The sequence below is a fragment of the Calliphora vicina genome, chromosome 5, assembly GCF_958450345.1.
Source record: "Calliphora vicina chromosome 5, idCalVici1.1, whole genome shotgun sequence".
NCBI classification, from domain to species: Eukaryota; Metazoa; Arthropoda; class Insecta; order Diptera; family Calliphoridae; genus Calliphora; species Calliphora vicina.
Window position 1 is genome coordinate 112,616,855 of NC_088784.1, and position 18,790 is coordinate 112,635,644.

Consider the following 18,790-nt stretch of genomic DNA (forward strand, 5'->3'; position numbering starts at 1 on the left):
CATACGAATTCACATACATCAGTGATACATACATAGTCAGACCAATTATGAATAAATAGTCCGCGGGAGTTTTTCCCCTTTTCCCCTTTTCTCATTTTTCCTATTCAAATTCAATTGGGAAAAAAATCCCGGGGAACAAACTCCCGCGGAATTTTTTATTCATAATTGGGCTGAGTATGTATTTACATATGTATGTATGGATGTACGTTTTCGTAAGTTGTTTATTTTATTTATTTATTTTTTCAATTCTATACCCCTCTCTCTGCCACCTTAGTGTACCCTTAATGTAACACCTCCCCCTACCTAACATTTCCTTCAAGGCATCATTCAAATATTGATCAATCTAAAACTAATACTGTTTCTTTCTATCTATATATGTATGTATGTACATATAGATAGATTTGATAGTGTGGCTTTCCTAAACTAATTATTAATTATTATACTTCTTATTCTTATTAATAAATTGTAAGAAAATTCATTTATTTATGCTTCTAGTAGATGACGAAATCAAAATAATTAAATGTATTAACAAATACGTATGTATGTACGTTTGTGCAGCAGAATATCGATTTATATTTATATTGTACGAAAAAACCTAAGCATACAAAAAACAAATTGGAATAAAATTATTTTCTGTTTTCCCAAAATTCACATTAGAAACTTACTTGTAGATAAACCTTGAAACCCAATTTCCCATGAAATTAAAGAATTGGACCATTCGATATTTGCTTTCAAATACTGATTTGGATCTAAAAATTTGTATCATGTTCGATTTGGCATAGAAATACCGTTGTGTGGCAAAGTACTTTTAATGTTATTTAAAATATGCACATATTATATATAGTTTCCATCCAACATATGTTATTATAAATATTTTAAACCTGAAATATTTTGAAATAATTTCCAAAAATTATACCTGCCCATAAATATTACCTTAATTCGATTCAAAAGAAAATTCAATCAAATTTGTATGCTTTATACATGGTACTACGAAAATATAGTCCGACTTTAATCTTTTTTTTAGAACCGAATCTCTTATTCAGCCAAAAACCAAAACTTTTAAATTTTAACGGTGCATAGATTTTAGGATTTTCATTATCTTAAAAAAATCAATGGTTCTCTCTGATGCGCATCCATGTACATAAATCATGCGCGAATCAAGGGTGAAAAAGAAATTTCCCCATCCAAAACCGAAAAGTTTTATTATAAAAAAGGAAAAAAATAATGGTTGACCAGGATCCGTGCCTGTCCTTAATATTGATTTGTTTTAAAATAATTATTTAAAATTGTAATAGAAAGTAATTTGTATTATTAAAAAATATCAGGTTTGGTCCACATTTGACTCTAGGTTCGTCTTATTTAAGGCCTACCACGAAAATCACATAGATTAAACTTCATTGATTCTCAAGCCGATCAACGCTTTACTTTAATAAGTTTATTGATGTTTAATTACGTTTGAGTGGAAATCTGTCGCATTAATTAATAATAATAATAATAATATTAATTTTTGAGATATTCAAGGTATAAACAAAACAAAGAAGATATGTACATTTTCCAAAGTTATTCGATCCTAAACATTGCTAATATTTCAGAATATTCCAATTATATTTCAGAAGTTTCCATTTGTATTTCAGAATTTTTAATTTATCCTTAAAAAGTTATGTGCTGTTTTTCTATAGCGAGCGAGTACTTTGAGTGGAATTTTAACATGTGTTTTGTTATTGTAACAAAAACAAAATACATGTAAAACGTCCACTCAAAACGTTCATTCGCTATAAAAAAACAGCACATAAATAATTGTATTTTAGAATTTTCCAATTGTTTTTCAGAAATTTGTATTTGAGAATTTTCAATTTGTATTTCAGAAATTGCCATTGGTATTGCTATAAATACAAATGGAAACTTCTGAATATTTTGAAATACAATTAGAAAATTTTGAAATATTGGAACTTTCTGAAATACAATTTGAAATTACCCCACACATAAATATATGAAATATGGATGTACAACTAATTAACAATCGATATTCTGCTGTAGTTTATGTTTATTAGTTTTAAGTTATTGTATATCGACGTTGCGCCTACAAAAAATGCGGCCACCCAAAGGTTTTATTGATTGTTTATTTAATTACCAAACTACATATTTTCATATAATTTCATGAATTGAAGTAGCCATGCAATGAGCGGTATGTGAGCAGCATTTTAACTTTTTTACAACAGCAAATCAAAGGATTTCACAGATATACGGCCTAGATTTGTATATACATAAATGGTGAAATTCTTGTCGATTTATGGAATGAACACCAAATCTTCTTATACTATAAATATGAATAAACCTCTCTTGACAATGGCATTTTAACAACTAAACGCTCAGTAAGTCATAAGCTATTTGCTGCGCAAACTCTCCTCTCAGCCACTCAATGTCTGGCTTCGTCCTAAGTTTCATAATAAACAGTTTTTGTTATTAAAAACACATAACACTTTTTGTGGGAGCAGCGACGATATGTAAAGGTGATACCTTCACATTGTTCAAATATTTGACGAAATAAGTTTAACTATTATTTTCAGTAAATTGTTGTGTGATTTTACATGATCTTTTCTAAATGAAATGTTTGTTCAAAGGAGTTTACGGTTATTTCACCAAATATTTGAAAAATACAAATGCACCTTAATCGAATTTGATTTCAAATAGTTTTTTTTTAGTTTAATTTTAAAGGTAACAGATTATGAACTCATGTAGCAAACATTTAAAATGTATAAGAGATACTAAATAATCCCAACAGTTGTTTGTAGTTAGTTAAGTAGAACCTAAAAAAGAAAACACACTTTCAAATTGTTAAACAATATATTTAAAAAACAAAAAACTAGATAATTATAAATGTCCATTTTAATTTGAAACCCAAATTTAGGATAACGAAACAAAGATTATTTAGATGTTAGATAATGCCGCTATCAAAACTTGAACAAAGTTACAAAGTTAAATGCATAAAAAAGCAAATCAATCATTAATAATTTACGTATGTACGAGTATTGTAGAATGACTCGGAATTTTCTTTTGATTTTTTTGTAAATTTACACATTTCAATAAATTCTTTTACATTAAATCTCATTTTAATACAATTAAATACACAAAGGTGTATAAAATGATATTGGAACAAGTACAAGTACATTTCCTTTCTTAAACATTACATTTTTCAAAATTAATTACGAATATGCAGTGATTTTATTTTATTTTGTTCACTTTGTGCCTGAAAACACATATTGAAACACACATGCGCATACACACAAATTTAAAACACATTCTTTTTATTAATTATAAACAAAACAAAATAATACAATTAAAAATAAAGAATAAAAACAGCGAGCTTTCATTACGAATAAGAAAAAGAAAAATTGCTTAAATTCAAAAAGGAAAAACCCAAAAAGGCACCTAATTACAAATTACATAATTTCCTTTGTTAGTTTTTTAGTTTTTTTTAATTGAAGCAATAATTATTTGACAGTGCCTCTTTAATGAAATAAATAAATACTTAAATACAAACAATAAAATAAATTAAGTAATTAAATTATAAAAAAACAAAAATGAAGAAAAACGAAAAACTTTAAATGGAACCATTGTATAGCATATCAAAAAAAAATGTTACGATATTTAAAATAATACAACAAAACCAAACAAACAACTTAAGGAATTTAATACAATTGATTTATTTTTTTGTAAGTCATTTTGATTTATTTTTTAAACTCTTAAAAAGCAAAAAATAAAAAAAAAATAAATAAAAAGCAAAATAGATTCAATTGATGAAGAAAAAACAAACTAGAAATTAAAATCAAAATTGTTTTTAAACAAACAAACAAAAAAAATGTTACTTTACACCAGCTTAATGTTAAAAAAAAAATAAAGTTATTTCAAGTAAAATTATTACTAAAGCAAATAAAATAATGAAACGAATTGAAACCTAAAACTTTTCAAAATCCCTTCTTACAAAACCAATGAACATTTATAAAAACTGCGATATTCATAAAAGAAAAAAACAAAAATACCAACAATTATGTATTTGCTTTTGTAATATCCACAAAAAAATATTGAATCATAATAACAATGAGAATAAAGAAAATTAAATAAAATTAAAAAAAAACACTAGAATGCAAATTGTGTGCGCATTCAAACCGCCCAAGACAAAGCAAAAATTTAACATTTATATAGTTTCTGATCAATAAAAACAATTTGAAAAAGGCTTAAAGAATCATTTTTAGCTAACAAAAAAAAACAAAAAAGAAGAGCAAAACTATTGGTAAGTAGGCAAAATGTAAATCACATTTTTTTTTAATTTATTATCACCTCGACTTTCTGATATGAAAGAGAAAATGTTACAAGTCGCAAAAAAGGACATATAAGATGCAAACGCACTTCTTCATAACTGTGATATTTGTCACTATAAATCTTACCAAATCTATATACATACATAAAAATCAAATGTCGTTCGTTGGTAATTGCATCAGTAGAGAACGGCCGGACCGATTTAGACAATTTTTTTTTAAATGTTGGTCATAGCCCAACTTAGGTTTTTACGGAATGAAAAATTTACAACACCCACTTTTACGCCTACTTTTTTCGATTTATCTAAAATCGGAAAACAGCTACATCGATTTGGCTAATTTTTTGTTTAAGTGATCATAGTAATCCAATTTAAGTTTTTACTGAAAGAAGAATTGACCACGCAGGGCGCCTGGACCGATTTAACAATTTTTTTTTAATGGTCGCAATACATAGTCCGCAAAAGTTTTTACATTAATAAAAATTGTCCCCGTTCACTAATACTAATTAAATACACCTGCAAAATACATCGGTCTGTGATCAATCATATTTCAGGGCAAAATTCGATTACTTATGTATATAAAAACTCACAATAGCTTAAATCGATAATTACCTGGTCAATAAGCGTTTAATCAAGAAAAGGAGCTCGATCTGTGATCACTCATATTTCTGACCAAAATTCGATTTTTTATATAAAAACTCAAAATATCTAAATTCGCTAATAACTTGGCCAACAAGCGTTTAATTAAGTGATATAAACCGGATAAACCGGTTTATATCACTCGGTTAAATTAACCGGTTCGCAAAAAACGTAGATTTTGAAGAAAAACCGGTTTTTCGGTTAACCTATTATCCGGTTTATAAACACTAGTAAGTAAGTAAGTAGTATCTTTTTCCTGCACTATATTTTGAAAGAACAAATAAATAATACTCTTAAGGCCATTATTACAAGGAAGTTATTTACAAAATTTTAACTTTGTGGAGGACCTGCAAGGAACCGAAAGGGACCTGCAAGGATCCGAAAGGGACCTGGTACCGGTACCGTTGGGTCAGCATCAGCCAAAAGATAACAAACTCATCGATTTTTTTTAAAGTTCATTAATACAAGGTGGCGCAAAGTAAACTTCCGATGTTTTTTGGCTGTAATTAAAAAAAAAACTTTGATTCTTCTTGTGGATTATTTTTATTTGGTCTTTTAATTTTTTTTACATCAAGTCGAGAATGTCTTCGAAGAAAAAAGGCCGATGACTCCTCCAGCGAAAACAGCACACCGACCGATTATTGGCCAAATAAATAGTCAGCAATATTCCGCGTTCTGGAGCATGTTCGCATGTGTTTACTACACAAATGTCAAAACAGAACTGACATTAGGGGCCAATCGCAAAATTTATAGCATTTTCTGATAGGAGGATTACTTTTGCGCCACCTTGTATATTGATTAGTATTGTAACTTTTATAACATTTTCTATTACAATGGTATTTTACGGAACAGTATTTTTTGTCATTACAATATGTAAATAAGCATCACAATGAGAACATGAAATAATTCACCGTTATTTTGAATAAGCGAGTTTGCCAATAGACAAAAGAAATTATATTACTCCAAAGATGATAGTGTACTTCAAAGTACTTTTGGGCAAAACGGATCAAAATATGTTTTGTTTTCATTTTGTAAGCTTATTATTGTTATGGTACTTATAAGTACCGTCGGTCGACAAAGGGTTAAAGTTAACTTTTACTATAACGGCAACATGTAATAATGGCCCTTAGTGTGATTGTTAAATGTTTTCATGAAAAGTTTAATAAGCTATTGTGTATTCTAACACAACTATTCTGCCCCTTACTTACGCCTTACTACTTAGAAGCCATTAAGTGCCATTTTTTAATCAGACGATATAAATATAAATCGAGACGTGTAGGTTCTCCTGATTAAAAAAATCTACAATTAAAGTGTTTAGACAAAAAAAAAGTTTAAAGTTTTAATGTAGGGAATAAGTTAGTTACACTTAAGTATTTTGCACTTCTGTAGATTTCCTAAGTGCAAGTTTACACAATGTATAATTTCGTCATCTCATTATTTGCCAATTGTCTCGACTCCAGATGTTAGATAACATTCTGAATTCAATGCAACTATAAATAATGAATGTGTGGGACAAGTAATATCAGTGCATAAATTGCAATCAGGTTGAATTAAATTAATTGATTACTACGAAATGAAATTCCTCATTGTATTCGCAGTTGTTTTTGGCTTAGTTGCCTGTTTTGCTTCCCAAGCCTCGGCATTGCCAGCAGGATCTTCTGAAGATGGTCAATTTGTTGATGGTGTAGAGGCACTAACCAAAATTGAACCCGAGTTACATGGTCGTTACAAGAGAGCTACATGTGATTTGTTGAGCGCAACTGGATTCAGTGGTACGGCCTGTGCAGCTCATTGTTTGTTGATTGGATACCGTGGTGGTTATTGCAATACTAAATCTGTTTGTGTTTGCCGCAATTAAATCACTAACTGACTAACAAATGATCTAAATAAATGGGTATATAAAATTTAATTTTTGTTGTAGTTTTATTTTACTTGTCAAAATGAATATTCAGCTTGGTCAGCAGTTGGAATAGTTGTTGGTTTGTATTAAATAAGGATTTACAATGTGAACACCATGCAATAGCACATCATTAAGTATCATCAGTGATGTTATCTAGATTCGCACACTTAAACCCTAATTACAATTGCGCGTAGTCAGTCACAGCGTCAGTTTTAAAAAAACATAAACGTGTATTGGAAACGGACTGTTTCGCAATGTTAAATAACGTTTGCTCATATATTTATAACTTAATTTGAAGCTTAAATGTCGGGGGATATGACAATTATTTTGAATTGGTAATATGGGGGATTGGGATGCATAATTCAGACACAATTTTTCAACAATATCGGTCAAGAACACCAAACAGGTAACTTATTACCTATTATTCTTATCAAAAATCTGAATTACTATCCAATAGGACTAACCTTGGTGCAAATTTCAATCCGAAGACATCGTTTTTAAAAGATTGTTCGCTTGACATGAATTCCCCCATATTCTTAATTCGAAGGTTATTATATTACACCGTACGACACACAATATTAGACGCGAACCGGATGATATACGTCTCAAACAATAAATTAAATGAAGAAAAAGTGCGTTTTCATTTAGTGATCCTGTTTCCTTTTAAAAGAACTTCAAATTTTCAGAGGAGTACATTTTTAAAAAAATATTTTAAAATAATTCTGATCATCCTACTATGTCATATTTGGTGTCAAATGATCAAGAAGAGTTGTAAAACGTTTCGTATTATTTTTATTTTATCCTGTAGGAATCAAAATATGTCAAAAATATCCTTTAAAATGTTTATCCTTGAATATCCTTTTAGATTTCCAATAATTTTTTTTTTTTAAATAGTGAGTTAAAGATCCAAATATTGAATACCACATGCCAAAATTTCATCCTTCTATCTTAACTACTTAAGTGTTAAAAAATATTTTAAATTTGAATTATTTGGTTTTTTATATTTTATTTTAATATTTCATTCGAAAAAAATATAACAAAATCCGTTGTGAAAAGCAACAAAGAAGACTTTTTAATAAACAAGTAAAATGGTATAGTCGGACAAGCCCGACCTTATGATACCCTACACCGGGTATATGATTATACAGTTTTTTTGATATGAAACTTATTTGTGTTGAATCTTATTTGAATGCGCAAGATAGGATTTGATTTTAGACCTATGGTTTCTTGAGGAAATTTCTTAGAATTTTTCGTAGATTGCGTTTCTGCTATACGATTTTTTACTTTTTGATCCTCCACACAAATCGACCCGGCCTAAATGTATACATATACAAAAAGGAATACAAGTTACATAGTTTAGTTTTAAACTATTCGGAAAATATTTATTTAATTACATTTACAAAATTATTAATGTAAGTCTGATTTAATTACGGCATACACAAACGGCTTTTCCATTGCAATAACCGCCACGATTTCCTCTCAATAAGCAGTGGGCAGCACAAGCCGAGTGATTAGCACCGGTTCCACTCAATAAATCACATGTGGCTCTTTTGTAGCGACCATGTAATTCGGGTTCAATTGCTTTTAGAGCCTGGACGCCGTCAACAAAGTGAACATCATGATCATCATCAGCAGGCATTGCCAAGGATTGGGAGGCAAAGCAAACAGCCAAGCAGAATGTAACAGCGAATACCATGAAGAATTTCATATTGTTGTTATTATTTTGTTTTAGTTTTGCGGTTGGTTGATTTATTTATTTCAGTTTGTTCTGATATTAAGCCTTGTCTCGAAGGTACTGATGATTTTGCTTGAATTTCTTTCGATATTTATGCGACACAGCGGTCTTCTATCTTTACTCAAACTTGGCTATATTTAAATGGGATTTTTATATTTTTTCAATGAAAAGGTTGGGGACTTACTTTTAAGACTTTGTTTTATTATAATTATTAATTTATATATGTAGTTATGTATGTACATTTGTTTGGAATATTACAACACGAATGTGCATATTGGTATGCAAAAGTATTGAAATGAACTTTTGATAAGAAACTGTCAAATCGCAGGGACTTTTTTAGTTGGAAATTTTAACTATATTTTTCTTATATGTAGATTAATCAGTATTTAGAAATATTTTTAATACATATTAATAAGTTAGAGTTTATTTGATGTATGTATGTATGTCAAATATTGTGCTTTCAGAAATAAGATCTGGTTAAAAATTAAAAATAATATAAGTTCAAACATCAATACACTAAACTTAGCAAAAACTTACATTACAAAGTAATGAGTAAAAATTACTACTCTTCACTACTTATAAATTGACATTTTAACTCATTATTTTAACACGATGGTGTCATTTGAGGCAAATGGTGAATGTTTGCTTACAAATATATGGACTTAGAGTGTGTGCCAAACGGTACCAAACAAACTTAAAATAAATATACAAAATTAAAATATACATAGTATGGGCAATACCATATCATCGCACGCCACATTTGTACGCCTATACAGTGGAATAGATTTTGCAAAAATAAGAGTATCTGAAAAATAATTTCGTCTTTGTGTTCCATTCAGAGGGTACTACATCATCTATATATATAAAAATGAAATGGTCCATGTATGTAATGTCATCACGTGAGAACGGCTGGAGCGATTTGGCTGATTTTTTTTTATTCGATTCGAAATTTTCAGTAGATGGTTTGTAAAGAAAAAAAATTAAAAAATTCCGGGTAAAACTCGGAAAAATGCGAAAATTTTCGAATCGTGAGAGGCGTCATGTTTTCTTTTAATTTCTTACACTAAACGAAATATTTTTCCTTTACAATCCGTCATATTTAAATAAAAACAATCTTTGGATGATTTTATAATAAATAAAATTTAATATCGTACGGTAACAGATTTTTCTCTTATAATAAAACAATATATATTCTGTAAATATATGTATACAAAAACTATAAAAATTAATAGAAAATATACAATCGGTTTCAATAAACAATTTTATAATAGCAAATAAACAATCAGAGTCAAATTCATTTCAGACTATATGCTAATTGGGAGCTTAGTTTTACCACAATTTTAGCCTAAAACACGCCAATTAAATTAAAAAATTAAATATAGTCAGTTTAAACTATTATTTTTGCCAATAAAATGTTGTATGTAATAAGCTCTAAATACTTACACATAGTAATATTTTAGTGTTTTCTCTTATTCAAATCGTCTTGAAAAAAAGTTTCAAGTGTTTTTGGGTTTTCAGTCGGTAGTCAGTGGTAGTCATTCTCGTGGAATTGCCCATATGTGAATATGAATTTGTTTTATTTTTTGTTTCTATAATTTTGAAACTCTTATCCCCATTAACACGAATTCTGGTTACGTGTTAACTAATAGTTGTACTGTTGGTTAAAATTATTTTTGTATGAAAACTGTCAGTATAACTATTAGTTAACACATAACCAGACTTTGGGAAAAAAAATTCAGGTTAAAAAACATTTTTCCCGGCCTATGAAATATCGATCATTTGATATCCATATCTATATATGGAATTAGTAATCTATATTAATGAATTAGTAATCCAGATATACATAGATCAAAAATCGAGGTTGTATCAGTATACATATGTATATAATCATTAGACCAAAGCTGTCTTTATTTTTTGCAAGCTATATAATATTAGTAAATGTTTTAAAATATTTTATATTTGAGAGCCAACTTTAAAGGACAATAGTGAAAACTAAACGAAAAATTCAATAACAGTTCTACTTTGTATGAGAGCAAATTGTTAGCTAGTAAAAATAAATTTTGTTAAATTTTATAATTTTGTCCAGCTTGATTTGGGATTGTAACCAAAGTGTATCGGAAGTACCCTTTCAGCTCAACTACCGTTTCCGCTAAGCTACCATTACCAAACTTTTTAACCGTTTTCGTTATTATTAAGTTTGCCTTCATACAAAAGATCTAAATTGTATCTTTGATTAAGCCTTAACTATGTTTATCATAATTTAACCAATAATTTATTCAAAATATTAAACGAAATATATAAATTAATAAAAAAAAATATATAAATATTTCCTTGAAAATAAAGCAACTGAGTGAGCCGAATGGGTACTTTATGGCTCATATCGTTCTCTGGTTTATTGGATTAACGTCAATTTTTTTTAAATATTTAACAAGTGATAAATATTTTTTAAATTAATCGATTACACGATTACATTTTTTTAAATTAATCGATTACACGAATAATACAAAAATGATAATTATTCGATGAAAATAAAAGGCATGGACACAAACCAATGACTTGTTTAGGCAAACAAAAATTGTTTCGAAAAATCATAAGATCAACATAATATTTAGTTCGAAACAAAATTCAAACTCGAAAAATACCATAGCAAATTTCTAAACCATATTACTCGTATATTACCATATTAAAAGTTTTTATGGACACACACATATTTATTTACAGATCTTTCACTCTTACTCAATTCTCAATATGTGTTCTCAATTCTCACTGTTAAAAATTCATAGGCAGTGTTTCAATTCCATTTCGTTTTTGTTAACAGTGCAGATTTTTTCGATTCACTCACTCAACCACTTAACAACAATCATTCGTTAACGAAGTTTTAAAGCAAGCGGACGTGTCGACATTTTCTGCACGGCGTTTTGTTGTAGTTTATTTTATTTTTTTTAATTTTTGTTCGATTAAATAAAAATTATTTACAATTTCGATTAACAGATACTTTTATTGTTTTATTGAAAGAAAACAATAAATTAAAGAGTTTTGTAAAAAATAATTACTCAAAGCAATGTTTAAGGTGATTTGACAAGTACATATCATTTATCACTAAATAAAATTCGAAAACGATCGATTGAAACCTTCATATATTTTTTACTACTCTCGTAAAGACAATAGAAATAAAGGTTTCTTTCTCAGTGCTCTGTGTGCTCTTTTTTAATATTCATTTTCGGTGTATAAATTCATTCGTTTAGTTTTTTTTTGTTAACCTCTTTTGTTGTTATTTTTACTGTCAATGAGAATGCAAAACAACTAAAAAAAAATTATTAAATTCTGTAAAATGATCGTAGATGAAATTTTTCAAATACATGGTGAAAAAAATGTGTAGATTTATTTTTATTAACAAATATGTAATCAGAAAATAAATGAATTACAATTTATTTGTTAAAAAAAAATGTTGAAAGTGTTTAAAAAGAAGTGTTGCAAAAAAGAGAATTAAAACAAACAACACTCACAAAGGAGTGGAATGAAATCAGAATACGATTAAAAAACAACAACAAAGTTAAAATGTGTAATTAAATCAACAGGTGCAAATAACAAAAACTACATACTACCTATGTATCTACATGTATTTTCAATGAAACATCGAGTTAGCATAGAAGGATAAATTATATACTATTCATCAAGGACGACAGGATCTATATTACAACAAATATGTTGATCTTAAATGAATTATTAACATTATTGCTGTCTGTATTTTGCCACAGTTGTTGCACTGTCTGTTATCGTCACAGTTGTCGTCGTTGTCATTATTGTGCGACATCTACAATGTTTAACTAAATGTGATTTTTCGCGTTTTCGTTTCATTTACAATCACATCAATCGATTAATGCAACAATCAAACAATCACACGATCGATCTTACACACACACACACTTATGTACATGCAGTTACGCTACATTGATTTGTTGTTTCTACAAGTAAAAAAAGTGAATTTACAAAAAAAACATCCATTCAGCCAGCGTTCAACAATATTTGAGACTGTTTGTTACGCTTCACTGATCGGCATCAAGAAATTCAAACGACAACAACAGCAAATAAATAATTATTAACACAAAAACAACAATAAATAAAAAAAATAATAGTTGTACTTATACCTACCTGTATGTAGAAGGTACTAACCAAAAAAAATACTACAAAAACAAAACGGTTTTTAGTAAAATTTTTGAAAAAAAAGAACCAAAACGTTACTAATAAATAATTTTTTAAATCAGTGTTTTGTGATTTTTTTTGTGTCTTGTAAAATAAAATTAATTTAAAAAAATGTCCATTAAATTGCAATTTATTGTGGGATTCGTTCTCATTCTATTGGATTTTTCAACGGCCGGCACTCCTGGTTACGCGGATCTTGGCGATACCAAAGGTATGTTATTTGTTCTTTGGTCTATTTTTATTCAAATAATTTCTTATTTAGATTTTCTTAATGTACAGGTACTAAAAAATCTTTAAACATTTTTAGATTGGTCCCCGGTTTTCCTAAAACTTTCAAGTTTTCAAAATGTAATAGTTTGAAAATTTCTGGCCTGTAAAAAAAAACTCTTAACTTTAAATGACATTAAATAGTTTGTTAAACAAAAACTTTTTTGTCAAGTTTTTCATTTAACGTGTTTTAGTGTTTTTATTTGGTTCTTAGAATTAAAATGAATTTTTTGTTGTTTCGTCGTCTGAGTTTTATAACAAGTTGTGAACTTAAACACAAATTTATTTTTAGTTGTTATTTTGGTTGTCATTGTTTCTTAACTTTTGTACATTTATAATTTTCTTGAAATTTTGTATATTGTTGTTGTCAAATTTCTTTATAAATTAACGTCATTATACTCTGTTTGTATCAAATTATTTTTGCTTATCATACGTAATTTCAAACCATGCAAAAAGCTGAAATAACAAAACAAAGCCAAAACCAACTAAACAATATTAATAACAATAATAATAAAAAAGTTAAATAAAATAAAAGTACAAATACAGCGATAAGCATAATTGTTTTTCTATATAATAAACAATTTTTGTTAGTCATAAAGTAGACTAAAGTTTATTTTTATTGTTTTTCGGACCCCCAACCTTTTTCGATTAATTTAACACCTCAAAAGTGTGTATACACCAAAAATTATTTGATTTTTTTTTAAGATAATGAAGATCCTAAAATTTATCCATCGATTAAAATTCTAAAGTTTCGGTTTGTTGGAGATTGGTTTGAATAATAGATGCGGTTGTAAAAAAAAAGATTTAAGTCGGACTATAATGATTTTCATAATCTTAAAAGAATTTAAGAATTCGCTGGTGTTTACTCACTTTTGAGGATGTGTGTATATTATCATTTTAACTCAGTATTTTAACACAGCGATGTCATTGGAGTCACATTCGCTTACAAATGGGTCTTAAATAATTAATAATATATTACAAATTTTCTTTAAACAAGTAAGAGAGCTATATTCGACTGTGCCGAATCTTATATACCCTTCACCAAATTTACTTCAAAATAAAAATTTTAAATATTTTTAGGTAAACAAAATTTTTTATTTTTTGCAATTTTTTTGGAAAAAAATTTTCGAATTGATTTTTTAATTTTTTTTTAAATTTTAAAAATATTTTTTTTTTTGTTTTTTTTCAATTTTTTTTTAATATTTAGGGAAAAAAAATTTTGGTGGAAAAAAAAATCGTGTTAAAAAATATTTTTTCCGATTTTGACCCATTGTAGGTCCAACTTATTATTGTTTTATATACGCCATTGCAAAGTTCTTTGAAATACATATCTAAATTAGATATTCATATTGTCTATATTAATGAATTAGTAATCCAGACATAGGTAAAAAATAGGTCAAAAATCGAGGTTGTCCTGGTTTTTTCCTCATATCTCAGCAATTTGTGGACCGATTTTGCTGATTTTAAATAGCAAACTTCTCGAAAGCATGTCTGATGGAATTATTGAAGATTTGGATCCCGAAGATATCTGGGGTCTTCAGAAAATTGATTTCAACAGACAGACGGACATGGCTTAATCAACTCCGCTATCTATAAGGATCCAGAATATATATACTTTATAGGGTCGGAAATGAAAAATGTAGAAATTACAAACGGAATGACAAACTTATATATGTATGTATACCCTTCTCAAGAAGGCGAAGGGTATAAAAATAAATATCATGAAGAAAAAATATTTTAAATCAATTTGATGGATTGTAATTATTTATTCAAAGTTTGAATGAATTTTATAATGAATTAATTATGAATTTGGTAAAAAAGTACTATATATCAGATTATATGTCAACCATTACCAAACTACTTCTAAATAAGTGGTTTAGTAATTGCAAGTCATTACCAAGTTTTTGTTGGGTACTTATATGAATTTTAAAAAAGAATGCTTTATATTTTTATGTACGAGTGTATATATAAAATAAATATGTATATTAGAAATTAATGAAACTATTTTTGGACCAAGACATATAGTAATAAAAATTAACGAGTTACTGCAGCAAGACCTTCAAATATATTATTGAAAATAATGTTTTTTTTTTATTAAATTTTAAATATAATTTTCATTTTTTGTTTGTTTTTGCAACATAAACATCTGCATTTTCTATTTTGTTTGAGTTGCCAATGCGATCGTCATCAACATGATCGTTTTTATGTACTACATTCATACAAAAAATGTGTGTAATGCGAATTAGGGAGGCCCCACACAATATACATACATACATACATATGTACATATAAATAATTTTTTAAAAAAAATCGAAAAAATGTTCAAATGTCGATCTCTTTTTCAAATATTTCAAGAAATATGTACAAATATGTATGTTGCAACTATGTACATATAATTTAAAATATTGTTAGCTGAATTGTATAGCTTACAAATGGTTAAAAATAAGCATTTTCACTCTAGAAACTGCAGCGATTAAATACAAAAATTTTAATTTTTAACTTTCTTAAATAATTCATTAAACATCCTTGAACTATTATACACAAAAGAAAGCGAAACTTTGAAAACTATTACAATTTTGTAACATTTTAAATTAAATATTAATTCCATTATAAGGACACAAAACTGCTTAAACTTACCGGGTATTCAATGAGAATCTAAAAGACGAAATATCTCGAATACGATATAAAATTGTTAAAATATTTGTGGAAAATCAGAAAAAATTAAAAATGCAATGAGAATTGACAACAAATTAAGAAATGTTGCTTACAAATTTTTTTTCCAAGAGAGTACATATGAAAATATACAAAAAGTGGGTATGGATGATCTATTTTTTTTAGTCGACCCCCATCTTCATATTTAGTTGTCCTTGTTATAGCTGGAATAAAAAGATCGTTTGATAAGTCTTTCTAATCAAAAAGGTGTATTGGAAAATAAGCTTTAATTTCAAAACTAAGGATTTTAAAAAGAAACAATTTTTATTTAAGTTGGGATCATTGACAACTCAACAAATGATGCCATCCTAATATGGATCAGACATAGTAAATGAAACTTTGAAACTTCACCTGCACTTGATAGTGATACTGTGAGTTTGTCTGACTGTGTGTATATCTGTTGGATGGATGGGATGGCTAAGAAACAAAAATAAAAAAAACGTTAAATAAGTAAGTGAGTGAGTGAGTGAAGTGAGTATGTGTAAATAATGTATGAGAAAAGTGTACAACTTACAGACAAACATTGTAGTATGTAGTTTCATTTAAACAATACGGGATGAAACCAATAATATAAACTTCATTTGCAATGTTGATACAACAACGGTGATATATGTATGTATGTACGTTGTTGCTGTCTTTGCTACACGTAGTACCAGTAAGTACACCAACAAATAACCGGTTTCTTATACTGTTATTGCCAATTGTGGCAAGTTGATTGGATATGTCCAAGCGTTCATTAATACTACATACATTCATACATATTTAGTATGGAACTTGGCTTCTTGTAACTAAACTATTAATTAATTAATTTATTTATTTATTTTTTTTAAATATTTATTTATTAAAAGGGCCATACATTCGAGAGAGTATTCTTTGACATTTCATCTGTACAAACTCTATGATTTAGGTTTAAATTGTGCTAATACACGCCCTTCAAAATCAACTAGATCATCTGTTATTAAAAAATTTAATCTGAGATTATATGCCCGCTCAGTTCAATGTTGCATAAATTTCAACCGAAACTAATTTGTATCAAGGATTTCTTGAGTACAGCATCGACAAAAGAATTTAAAATTCTTAAATCTCTCACATAGTTAGTAGATCATGAATGGATGGGGTATTACAAACAAAAACATACATAAGGATATGACTGAACGTACACGAAGGGACACACGAGTGAATGAACCAAGAAAAACGCTCACATAGAACAGGCAAACAAACAAACACAAAAACTGACAAAGCCAGTCGACAAGATTTATGCAAGACTGATTTAAAGGAAATCTTAAACTACCCAAATCTACAAAATCAGGCGAGACAGCAGTTAAATGCACAATTTCTTTGGTTATGCAAAGGCATCCCATCCATCCATCCATTCATTCATTCATATTCATTCAATTCTCAGACACAAATGAAATAAACAATAACTATGCTTGATAAATTCTCAAACAAAACCGAAAGAAGAGTTTCCTTGTTATAAAACGTCAGGTAAAATACAGGTATGCAAAAAAAGTAATACACAAAAACAAAAAAGTTTTGTTTGATTTTCGGCAGTGAGTAGTGAAATATTGCCAACTAATGTTGATTTAGATGATGAGGATGGTATGTTTTGGTAGTGGTGGTGGAAAAGGCAGTCAGTGGTAATGATACTGTCTGATTCCAATAGCACAGTTCGCTTGCTCAGGTAGTTAGTTTACTTTACACACACACTCACTCGCTCATTCGTACAATACACTTTGCTTTTCAGCGACACCATGGGAATTTACGAACAAAACCTGTTCGTTTATAATGAAAAAATAAAATAAAGGAAAAACATGTTGTATTATTTCTGCATTTTTATTATTTTTTTTTTTAAATTTTGTTTTGTTATCTTGTACATTTTTAGTAGTTAGTTTTGTTGTTGTTGCTTTGTTATGAAGGAAAAAATATAAAGGAACTGAAGAACAGGAACAGATGTTAAAAGAAAAGAAGCAAAAAAGTGATTTCATATTCTTTTATAGTAGAGGGAGGATATTTTGATTTAAACAAAATAATACTGTATGTTTTAATAAAAATAAAGGAAACCATTTCAGCAAGTAAATACAGACTTATATAAAACCATATACTACATACATACATACATACATATGTATGTATATAGCTAGTATGTGTGTAAGTGCATTAGGAAGGACCCAAAAATAATTCAAGTTGAAACGAAATTTCTTACATTCCCGGGAATTATTTAAAAATCTGTTCTTTGCTGGAAATTTTTTTTATTACGAAATTAAGTCAAAAACTAGTAAGAGAGATAGATATATTCGTCTGTGTTTTTTTGGTGAAAAAAAAATTTGGGAAAAAAATATTTTCCCCAATTTTGACCCATTACTAGGGTTTTTAATTTCACGACCTTTTTTGATTCCCGGGAATCGGGAAATTGTTTTCTACATTCCCGGGTACCCGGCTAATCCCGAAATAATATGATAACAGAATTTATTCAAACTTTGAATGATTAAATTTTTGTTAAATCAAATCATTTACAAAATTAATTGAAAAAATTGTCTTAAACCTTTTTGTACTAGATTAATTGAAGAAATATTTAATAATTTAATAAATTTTTGAAGCAATTTTGTTCTGGATTTGAAGAAGAAATTTAAAGAAATTAGATTGATTCAATAAGAAATAAATTCTATAAATAGTGAATTCTCTTTTTAAATTTTCATACGATCTATTATTGCCAAGATATAAGCAAAAAATTGTAAAAAAAACTTTTCACTGTTTTTTAGTAAAAAAAACAGAGTTCTAACTTGTTTTCTATGTATTTTTGTCAGTTTTTAATTCCCGGGATTCCCGACTAAAAATCCCGGAAATCGGGTAGTGAAAATTGGCAAAATTCCCGGGAAATTTGTACCGGGAATTCCCGGGATAAAAACCCTACCCATTACTGGCCTTATATACGTCATTGCTAAGGTCTTTGAAATATCTATCATTAGATATCCATATTGTCTATATTAATGACTTAGTAATTCAGATATATGTAAATCAA

At 28.1% G+C, this 18,790-nt stretch overlaps 1 protein-coding gene across 1 annotated transcript in view; it reads left to right on the top strand.

Moving 5' to 3' along the window:
* Positions 1-11,466: 11,466 nt before the first annotated feature.
* The window catches only part of Egfr (epidermal growth factor receptor), a 76,344-nt gene continuing 69,020 nt past the window's right edge, over positions 11,467-18,790 (top strand). The window contains exon 1 of the mRNA XM_065513604.1: positions 11,467-13,003. Coding sequence (XP_065369676.1) covers positions 12,904-13,003 — 100 coding nt within the window. The 5' untranslated portion in view covers positions 11,467-12,903. The remainder of the gene's footprint in view (positions 13,004-18,790) is intronic.